At 59.9% G+C, this 10,294-nt stretch overlaps 1 protein-coding gene across 3 annotated transcripts in view; it reads right to left on the bottom strand.

Moving 5' to 3' along the window:
• Positions 1 to 101: 101 nt before the first annotated feature.
• SBNO2 (strawberry notch homolog 2) overlaps positions 102 to 10,294 on the bottom strand; it is a 56,735-nt gene continuing 46,542 nt past the window's right edge. For 2 of the 3 annotated variants that reach the window (XM_028159471.2, XM_028159478.2), the window contains 21 exons: positions 9,775 to 9,893; positions 9,304 to 9,409; positions 8,701 to 8,854; positions 7,627 to 7,803; positions 7,013 to 7,110; positions 6,272 to 6,348; positions 5,695 to 5,886; positions 5,261 to 5,430; positions 4,761 to 4,892; positions 4,148 to 4,283; positions 3,916 to 4,028; positions 3,738 to 3,809; positions 3,550 to 3,658; positions 3,296 to 3,370; positions 3,072 to 3,215; positions 2,609 to 2,703; positions 2,440 to 2,532; positions 2,128 to 2,259; positions 1,786 to 1,862; positions 1,333 to 1,523; positions 102 to 1,238 (listed from right to left, as the gene is read on the bottom strand). In XM_028159471.2, coding sequence (XP_028015272.2) covers positions 769 to 1,238; positions 1,333 to 1,523; positions 1,786 to 1,862; positions 2,128 to 2,259; positions 2,440 to 2,532; positions 2,609 to 2,703; positions 3,072 to 3,215; positions 3,296 to 3,370; positions 3,550 to 3,658; positions 3,738 to 3,809; positions 3,916 to 4,028; positions 4,148 to 4,283; positions 4,761 to 4,892; positions 5,261 to 5,430; positions 5,695 to 5,886; positions 6,272 to 6,348; positions 7,013 to 7,110; positions 7,627 to 7,803; positions 8,701 to 8,854; positions 9,304 to 9,409; positions 9,775 to 9,893 — 2,932 coding nt within the window. In that variant the 3' untranslated portion in view covers positions 102 to 768. The remainder of the gene's footprint in view (positions 1,239 to 1,332; positions 1,524 to 1,785; positions 1,863 to 2,127; positions 2,260 to 2,439; positions 2,533 to 2,608; positions 2,704 to 3,071; positions 3,216 to 3,295; positions 3,371 to 3,549; positions 3,659 to 3,737; positions 3,810 to 3,915; positions 4,029 to 4,147; positions 4,284 to 4,760; positions 4,893 to 5,260; positions 5,431 to 5,694; positions 5,887 to 6,271; positions 6,349 to 7,012; positions 7,111 to 7,626; positions 7,804 to 8,700; positions 8,855 to 9,303; positions 9,410 to 9,774; positions 9,894 to 10,294) is intronic. The other variant, XR_008556326.1, reaches the window with a different exon arrangement.

The raw sequence follows: 10,294 nt of genomic DNA, 5'->3' as shown, positions 1-10,294 counted from the left end.
CATCCCCTGACCTCATTGCTCAAAGTGGGACCAGGCACCCTCCACCCCCACCTTCCCTCCTTCCCACCCTTGTGGGCCAGAGGAGCAGACAGCCTAGGAAGTAGTGAAAAGGCACATATATTTTAAAAAAGATATTTTTACATATATACACTGAATTATAAATACACATAAGAAACCAGGGGCTGCCCACCCCTCCCTCCAGCTCCCCAGAGAGATTCTGAGGTCTGGAAGAGGCAGCTGGGCAATAATTTAGAGAGCAGGGAGGGGGGAATTGCATATATTAATGGGGGTCTGCCTCTCACAACCTCCCAGAGACAAGGCCCTGAGAACTGGGGGTTTCCTGAGTTTCCAGCTCTTAGGGGCCACCCAGTTTTGTGTATTTCAGGGGTTCTGGCATTTCTAGGCCTGAAAAGGTGGGCTGGGGAGGGGAGCCCCACCCAGGCCTAGAGGGCAGGATAGGAGAGGCACATAGAGGGCAGCTCCACCCCCAGGCCCTGCCTGAGCCCTGAGTGGGACATACACACCTGCTGCCGCATTGGGCAGGGTGGCAGCATCTCGGATCTGCCCAGGCACCGACCAGGAAGGCACTACAGTGGAGGCCTTGTTTAGCTGGATGAGGGGCACCCTAGCCCCCCTTCCTTTCAGTAGTTGGCAGGGGGACCCGAGCCCTGCTCACCACCCACTTTGGTACTAGACCGTATCTGTGTAGATGTGTATTACAGATAAGCTTCATCCAGGAAGAACACCTGGCTGGGGCACAGCCCAGGCCTAGGAATTGGGAAAGGGGGGGCTGAACTGGATGACGCTCTGCCGCTCGGGGCCCCCCCCACCCCCTGGCACCCCTGCACCGCCACCCAGGGGGCCAGGGGGCTCTGGGGGCGGCACAGCATTGAGGGAACGCAGCATGTCCTCTAGCACCTCCTTGAAGTTGATGTCGCAGCCCTGGTGCACGAGGGTAGCAGGGTCAGCTGGAGCATCAGGGGTACCCAGGAGCAGAGTGGGCGCAGGGTCCTGGGGCAGTGGAAAGGCGAAGGGTGAGGGTGGTGGGAAGACCTGGGCTGGTGGGCTGTATGTGAGGTCCAGGACCTCTCCAGGACCACAGGGCAGCGCCAGTGGGCACAGGGCGGGTGATGGCACAGGGAAGCCCTGGCCATGCGCTTTCTTGCGCTTCACGTCTGCGTCCATGTGTTGCAGCTCCTGTAGCACACGGGGCACACAGCCCTCAGGGATCTTGATGCCTGCAGGGTGTATGGGGATGGCAGGTCAGGGCCTCTGGTGCAGAGCCCACCAATCCCCATAATCCCCTTTCCACTGGCATGCCCACCCACTCACCAACTTGCTTCTTCTTGTCCTTGGTCTTGAGGCGAACAATCTGCAGGTAGCTGCTGCTGGTGACATCAGCCATGACAGCAGCGATGCGGCCCCACACGCGCAACAGTGCCCCGCACAGCATGTAGTGGTGCCGCAGCCTCAGGCCCTGCACACAGTCCTTGCCTTCCTGCACCAGCCGGCATTGCCGGTTCCTGTGTGGCAGGCAGGCAGGGCAGCTCAGACACTCAGTGCCCTACACACCTACCCATGACAACCTGCAGGCTCCTCCCCCATTCTAGCTCATCTCATCTCTGTGCCACCTCTTGGGGGCCCTGGGATACCCCAGATGCCCAAAGGGCCCCTTACTCTGTGTGGTGTGTGGGACCATCCCTAGTAGAGCTGCCCAGAGAAAATGGGGCAGGACTGTCTAATGCAGTGTGCCCCGTATCCACTCAGCCCAATCCCGGTCCTCACCACGAAGTGTGGCTGCAGTGCTTCAGTGACAAGGTGTAGTTACTCTCCCAGAGCTCCCTGGCCTCCTCCGCCGTCACCTAGGGGGACAGTTATGTGAGACCCTGAACGAGACCCGTCCACACTTCTAGTACACAACTGGGGAAACTGAAGCCTGGAGTGCCCCAGGCTGGCTCATCTCCAATCTGGCAGCCCCCTCCTGGTGGCCAGCTGGGCTGGGCACAGAGCGCAGGCCTGTGGCTGCAGAAGCCCCAGCAGGGAAGGGTCACGGCGGGATACATAAGCCCAGGGACATGAGCATCCTGGGGCCTCCCTGCCTGCCTCCTCCTCCGTCCCCATCCCTACCCGGTGGAACTTCCGGCACAGGCTGTCGAAGGTCTCCAGCTGACTCTGCCGGCCGATGTTGGGCTTATACACGGTGAAAAGATTGCTGCGGTTCTGCTCAGCCAGGAGGCAGCTCGGTTTGTTGCCACGAGCCTGGGCAGGGGGTCTTGTGAGATTGGGGCAGACAGGGACACGTCCCAGGTGGGGGTTCCCATGGTGGGTGTGCTGGGGAGGGGATGAGGCTGGAAGCTGCCCCCCAACCCCCCGCCGTACCCCGCTTCCAGCACTGTCCCCATTTCCCCAAGCCTGGGGTCCTGCCCCAAGTCTGCCCACCTTATAGGAGAGATAGAAGCCATCATGGGGGCCTGTCAGCTCCAGTGATCTGGTGTATGCCTCCTCCCACTTCAGGCCACGGTCCACAGTGATCTGCCATGGCACGTGGGTGTTAAGGATGGGGGTGGGGGCGCAGGGCCAGGGTCAGGGGAGGCCGGTGTCTGCTCACCTTGTAGAAGATCACCTGCCCGTCCTGCGGGTGTCCGGGGGCCAGGAACACCTGCTGGCTCTCCTCGTAGATCTCCTCGATGCCTGGAGCCAGGTCTGGGGAGAGGACACCATGTGAGACGGATGCCACCGGGAGGGCGGGTGCCTGGTGCTGCTCAGCTGGCTCTAGTTCTGGGCTTTGGGGGGCACCAACCCCAAGTTCTCAGGTGCCCCGCAGAGGGAGAGGTTCCCCAGCAGAGTCAGCCTGGCCCAAAAGACAATGAACCCCTCAGGACCCCTCCCCGCACAGCTGTCCTGGGGGCAGTTAAGTAAAGTAGGGGTCTATGCTCTCTGTAAATGTTATGAATAAAAGCTTTATTGGTACGAGGCTCCCTTGGCCCTTGGTGTTCTTGGTGAGGGCCTGGTGTGTGGGGTGCTGGCTGTCGGTTCCTTTAGGCCCTTCCCTCTCCCTTGGTGGCACTCACCCAGGATGCCCATGTCGTATTTTCCCTCCTTCTTGTCCACCTCAATGAGGTGGTCGAAGGTGTCAGAGAAGTACTGGAACAGTGCGTTCTGCTTGTGCACCTCCAGTCCCAGGATGCGGTTGAGGAACTTGGTGATGGAGCAGTCTGCGGGGGAAGGAGGGCCTCAGGCTGCGTCAACTCCACCCACTCCCTACCCAGCCCACTGGAAGGTGAGGGGGACTCACCCTTCTCCACATCTAGGCAGCCGGACCTGGACTCGCGCCCACCGATGCCAACCGATAGCAGGCCCTGCTTCATGTCTGCAGAAAGAGGGGGCTTTCACACGTGCCTCTGGCCCTAGCCCGCCCCAGGTCCCTCTGCCACTAGTGTCCCTTTGGTGTGTGTCAAAGGGATGTTTGGACACAAATTCAGTCTACCAATCCCGGTGCCCCACACTGGTCCTCAGTGAGACCCCCCATGTGCCACATCCCCAGCTCACCCCGGAAGAAGGCAGCGTCCCCTCCTGGGTAGCCCTGGGGCAGGGGCACCTTGTTCTCCATCTGGCTCAGGATGGTGCTGAGGACGCAGCTGAGAGCCCGGGCACCGTACTGAGCAGAGAGGCCAGGTCAGAGGTTGTGCTTAGGTATCCAGGAACCCCTCCTCTCCAAGCACCAACCTCCCGGGTACCTTGTTCTCAAAGTTGTACTTGCTCAGGTCTCGGGACTCAGTGGCGCGGCGGTCCCCGTGCGTCAGAGCCCCCTGCCAGGAATGGGGAGCTGTCACACCCTTTCTCACAGGGAGCTCCCCCAACAGCCCCCCTGACCAGCTCTCGCCCAGCTCACTCTGGTCCAGCCCAACCACTCACCAGGCTCTCTAGTCGCTTGGCGACAATGGAGGCGAACCTGCGCTCCCCAGCCAGCTCTGAGATGAGGAAGATGTATTCTGGTGCAGAGACCTGGTTGGATCGATGGGTTCGGCCTGGAGACAGACAGAGGGGGCTCTCAGGGGCTGCCCCAGTGGGGCAGGACCAAGGCTAGGGCAGGCCTGGGGCAGGGAAAGGGAAGAGGCCGGGCATCCTGGGGAGGGGCAGGGCTCACCAAACTGCTGGATGGCACGGTCTGCACTCCAGGGCAGCTCAAGTGTCATGTGGACCCGGCGCCGCTGGTTCTGGACCCGACGGTCAGCTTGGAGGGAGACTCCAGAACTGGAGGCCTCTGAGATGATGGCCACAAGCTGGGGGGACGCAGACGGGGCGGGTTGGCGTGATGGGTGGCGGTCTTCTCTTACTCTCCCACGTACCTATGCCCCGGGTCACCCTGATGTATTTAGGGTGACCCACACAGCAAGTTGAGGTACCTTCCATCTGGGGGGTGGGGTGGTGGCCACGTGGACTTAGAATGGAGTGTGACCATCCCTGGGTCATTCCTGGAGGAAATGGCTGCCCACCGATGCCCACTTTCCCTGTTTCCTCAGGTGGCTTCCACCAGGACCGAAGGCAGGACAGCCAGGGAGGCCTGTGTCCCCCCCCACTCAGGCACACATGCACACTCCCATGCACACAGCCATAACGGACAGGGGGTTAGTGGTCCAGAGGTAGCCCCTTAGGACTCAAGACTCCTGCGCCTCCCCTGTCCGGGGCCTCTCTTAAGCTTTTCCTCCCTGCCCATGTGCACTGGCACACAGGGGTACCCTGCCCCCATGCCCCCTCACCTTTTCCCCTTTCATGAAGCGCTCCTTTTCCCTGAGGTTCACGTGGTCGATGGAGAGGCCCTGCTCGGCCCGAGACTCGAAGGCAACAGTCCCGTCAGACCTGGACACCACACGGCCCTTCCTACCCGTCATCTGTGGCAGGGCAGGGACAAGGGCAAGGAACAGGTGTGTGTGAGGGGAGGGGCCAGAACATGGTCTCTGCCCTGAGACCAACCACCTGGGGCTACAAAGGATATGAGGTGGCACAGAGGCACAGCCCAGGAAAGAGCATAGTTTGTGTGGGTGGAAAGGGAGGACATGCAGGGAAAACTGGGGGTGGGGATCCAGCCTGGGTCCGAGGACTGCACCCAGAACCCACAGGCCCAGGGGCACACAAGGTGTCGTGGGAAATGGGCACTTTCTGCCCCCCAGTTGCCCCCCACCTCAGTGTTGGCAGGGACTTGGAGTGGCCACCAGGGGGCACCAAAACCTCAGTCTGGGTGGGGGGCCCCAGAGCTCACCTCGGCCACATGCTCAGGGCCCCCCAGTTGATCTATGAGCTCATCCAGGGTGTTGACTGGCAGTTCCCGGCCCAGCACCAGCACCTTGGCTAGCAGGTCCTGCTTCAGCTGCTCCACCTGCTCTAGGATGCTGGGGCCATGGGGGTCCCGCTGTGGGGGGTACAGAGGGCCTGTGGGGCCACAGAGTCAGGAGGGACGGCTAGGTGACCTGCCCACCACCACACTCACAGGACTCAGCCCACTCAAAGGGGGGTCCCCGCCAGACTTGGGGACAGCCAGGTGCAGGGTCGGTGTGGGGGCCCAGACATTCTCCCTAACCCCAGACTGTCTGTATGAACCCAGGTTTGCTGCTGACCAGCTGTGGGGTGCTGACTTCCCCTCTCTGAACCTATTCCCCGTATCGAAAGAAGGGAAATGTGGGTCACAGGTCTCACCACGGTCGTCAGCAGGAAGCCCAATGGCATCCACGATGACCACGTCATCGTCCACCAGGGATTCGGGGGAGGAGTGGAAGTCACTGTCCAGGCCAGCATCCGACTCGGTACTGCTGTCATCGCTGATTCGGATCACACCTGCTGCCTCATATGCTGGCCTGCACGCCTTGGCCCCACGGCCCCTCGGCCGCCCTGAAGGGGAGGAGCCAGGGGTCACCTTGGCCCAGCCCACTTCTCCATCCTGTGGGGGTCTGCCCTGGGGTCCAGCACATGACAACTCATGAGCGGGCAGTGTGGCTAGAGGCTGCCCCCACCAGTTCGCCCTGGGAACCTGCGGTCGGGGCACTCTGCTTACTGCCCTCCCTGCAGGATGTCTGTGATTTCACTCTTCCTAGTCCACCTTTGCAGGTGGATGCTGGGGAAGGGCACCCTGTGCAGCAGAGGGAGCAGCAGGAGTGACCAGCTGACCGGGGATGATGCTCAGAAAGGAGGGGCTGGAGAGAGGCAGCAGGAAAGAGGATGGAAGGGAGGCCCAGGAGGGCCACAGGCCAAAGCTGCAGACTGGGTGGGTGCTCACGTTTTCTCTTGGCCCCTCTGTCTCGCTTTCTTTTGGTTGAAGGAAAGTGCTTCTGAATTAGTGACAGGAAGACGCCCCTGAAAGGAGAAGCAGAGTTTATTCTCACTATGAAGATGAACATGCTGTCCCGTCTGCCGAGGGCGATTAGGTCCAGAGGACAGTGGGGCAGCGTCTCAAGGGGCAGTTTTGCTATGATGGACTGGGTGTGGGGCTGGTGGTCTGGGTGGAGCTGACTACCTGAGGGACAAGGGGGTGGACACACCTGGTAACTCCCAAGATTAGGGTAGGTGGGCTGGGTATGTGGGGCTGGGAGCTCCTGGAGAAAGGAGGGAATGCTGGGCCATGGGGGATAAGCCAGAATGAGGGGGGCGGCACACTGAAACCCATGCTTGCTATGGGCTGGGAAGAGAGGCTTGGGGTTTTGGGGACCCTGAAGGCCAGTCCCTAAATTTTGAGGAGTCCTTCTTTAAAACAGCACTATCCCCACGTGGGGGACAGGCTCCTGGAAGCTTCATTCTGAAATCTTGGGACCCTCCATCAGACCCTCTGATCCCCAAGTCACCACAGTTAACCTTTGTGGCTTTAAAACTAAGCTGCGCCTGAGGGCTAAGGACAGGGGTCAGCAAGTGAAGTCATGGGGCAGGGCCAGGCCACAGGTCACTGCTGGGGAGGCCCAGCGAGCCAGAGAGTAAGGGAGTCCCTGGTGTGGCCACCCTGCCCACCCCCGCTTGCATCACTCACTCGGCGGCTGAGACGAAGCAGTCAAGCTGCCCATCCCTTTCATCCAGCACCTCCCGCGTCCGTGCCTCGCCTGTGGACTGCAGCCCAATGACCACGCACTGTGGGGGATGAGGTGGGGGTGAGCCCACTTGGAATCCCCACCCATAGCTCTGGAGCATGGCCCCAGGGGGCCAGAGGGAAGCCCCTGAAGCCAGAAACCCAGCCTGCCTCAGTTCCTCCTTCCTTCCTCCCTTTGGGTCCTGTTGCCTGCCAGGGCCTCACACACCCAGACCATGAAGGAACTCTGCACTGCAGCTAACATCTGACCTCAGCTCTCCAGACCTCCTCATTACTCTGTGTCTTGTTTCTTCTGGGGACCCGCCAGTTCTGGACACGGAGAGCCCAGGGCAAGGCCACTCCGGCCCCCTGCTGCAGGGAGCTGGGGTCAGGCAGGACCAGAACTTTTCGGACCTCAGCTCACCCTTGTCTTCCTGGACTCAGTCCAGCTACATTTGGGCTTGTCCGTGATTGTGAGATGGATATTGGTGCCTGTTCCACCAACTCCCTCCCTCAGGCACCAGTGTAGGCATCTGGGGTGCAGCCATGAGGCCCAGCTACCACTGCCGCCAACTCACCTTGTCCTGGGCCAGTTCCTCCCGGGCCAGTTCCACCAGCCGGCGCACCTTGGCGGCGACGCACAGATACTTGAAGAAGCGCTGGTGAGCCGACCAGAACTGACCCCACAGGGACTTGCGGGACTCCAGGCCGATCCAGTCAGCTGCCCGCTGGAACACGTTCAGGGCCTCGGCCCACTGCAACGACACAGCACACGTGTCCCAACTCACTACTGCCCGACTGTCCCCCAGGCCCCACCCTGCTGGAATGTGGGGCCAGGGTGGGGAGGCTTGTACGTAGAGCAACACAAAGGCTCTGCCGATACCTGAACAGGCAGAAACGTTAACAAACCAAAACCTGTGGGGCCACCGGTGGGCCATGATTTCAGAAAGGAGAAGGGCACCTGCAGCGACTCCTGCGGCAGTTCCTCGACTCCTGATACTTTAGACCAGGGGCTCTCACGCTGGGTGATCCTGCTCCCAGGGGGCACTGGGCCATGTCTGGGACACCTGTAGTTGTCATGACTGGGAGCGGGGGGTTCTCCCGACATGGAGTGGGTGGGAGCCAGGGATGCTGCTCAGCACCCAGGACGGACCCCCACATAGTATGACCTGGTTCTGATGTCAGCAGTGCTGAGGGGGAGACCGTGTCTTGGTTTGAGGTAAGGATACAGCACAGGCAGAGCCAATGCTCAGGGCTTGTCTCATGGAGGTGTGCTCTGACAGTGAGGACACAGGAACCCACCACACATGGAGAAGATGGTGAAGATGAGGGCCAGGCCACAGTGTACAGAGATGTGGACACTGGAAACAGCTTAGAGTCAAAGTACTCATGACATCATGGGGAGGTTGGTGGGGCCCAGCCGTGTGCCCACATCACTGCAGTCACATAAGAATCCCCGCCTTGAACAGAACGGAGTCGATAGGCTCCAGCCAAAGACCTAGGCAAGTGGGCTGGCTGCTTCCTCCTTTCTGTAAGCTGACAAATCCCTGTAGTGTTTTTAAAGACAGATGCTGAAGGTGACAGGGATGTAATTCCAAGAGGAAATGCATGATGTGTCCATGCAGTTAGAGACCCCTGGGCACCCTGCTCACCAGTAGGGCTGCACGGTTATAGACCCGCTCGAAGGTCGGGTCCAGCGGGATCTCCTCAATTCGAAAAGTAACACCACTGAAGCTGAGCTGGCGCGCAATGTACATGCCACTGACCTTCATGTCCATGGCCACGATCTCCATGGCACCCACGCCCCTGTGGACGGAGACAAGATTGCCTGAGCATTGGCAGGGACCTGCCTGACCACATGCTGAGTCCCATCAAGTGATGGAGCTACTCTGTGGAAGGGCTGACACCTGGAGCTGAGCCCTGGAGGGCAAGGGACAGGTGCACAGGGGGAATGCAGACAGCTGTTGTAAAGGCCCTTTGCTCCCATCTGCCTGACCCTCCTGGGCTGAGGAGGGGCTGGGGGGGGGGGGGGGGCGGGGCGGTATGCAGGAAAAGCAGGGAGGAGCTCTTTCTCCTAGAATGATGGAAAGTGTAGACAGAGAAAGGACAGGATTTGTGTTTTAAGTTCACTCTGGCTGCTGGAGGAGTGTGAGCCCGGATGTGGACTGGGCACACTGATACCAGGCCTCTGCATGTGATGAGCCCCCTTGTGGGCCTCTCAGCTGCCCCTGTCACAGGCAGGGAGGGGCACTCACCTCTTCTCAATGGCATGCAGAAAGTCCTCAAAGGTCCGGAAGGGTGTGCCATCACCCCAGATGCCCAGGCGGCTCATGTAGATCATGTTTCGGGGCTCAGAGGCGCCTGGGGAATTGGAGGTGGGAGTCACCATCAGCTCCTCCAACCCAGCAAGGTTTTGGGGGGATAAGGGACATGGCACCAGAAATGACCCAAGGACCAGGTACAGGGACCTGAAGGTCCCAAGAAAGCACCCACAGCCAAGGAGCTGGAGCCAGTTGGCAGAGGGGAGTCCCTGATAGGGGTTGGCATCCACAAAGATGTGGAAGTTACCATTGGCCCAGGGAGAGTGAGCTCTACCTTTGGGCCACGTTTCGAGGTCAATGAATGGATGGCACTTGTGATACCCCCACTATGGCTACACCAGCCAGACAGCACGGAGTGTGTACGTGATCAGGCTTCCTCCTTGCCCCTGGCAGCTTCCCCCTCACCTGTGGCACTGGCATAGACCACCCTAGCCAGGGGCAGCTTGTTCTGCAGGTCCAGCACGGCCTTGCCCATTTTGGTGGAGCTGGCATTCTTGGCTTTGTGGCACTCATCAAACACGATCGTTGGTAGGTGTGAGTTAAGGGCTGTTCTGGAAGGTGATCATCCCAGCCCGCCCCTTCCTGGTTCAGGGAGCTCAGCAAGGTGCCCAGGCTATGTGTGTGTCTGACCACAGGAGGGGGCCTTGGGGTGTGTGAAGCCGCCAGAATGAGTGAGAAACAGCCTCTAGGCCCCACACAACTACTGGTGGAAATGAGTGTGACAGCCTTTTGAAGAGCTTACAGATGACACTGACACATATGGGCACCGATGCGGGGACAGGAGCTTCTGGAAGAGAGAGGTGGGCCATGACTTGCCACTGGGAGCTGGGGTCTCTGACTTCTCACAAATCGACACTAATCACATTTAAAGAATATATTGAAGAAACAAATTGTCATACGATGTCACAAGTTCTTAATATTTTAA

The sequence above is a fragment of the Eptesicus fuscus genome, chromosome 6, assembly GCF_027574615.1.
Source record: "Eptesicus fuscus isolate TK198812 chromosome 6, DD_ASM_mEF_20220401, whole genome shotgun sequence".
NCBI classification, from domain to species: domain Eukaryota; kingdom Metazoa; phylum Chordata; class Mammalia; order Chiroptera; family Vespertilionidae; genus Eptesicus; species Eptesicus fuscus.
The sequence above is the reverse complement of the archived record's forward strand: the minus strand, read 5'-3'. Positions and strand labels throughout refer to the sequence as shown.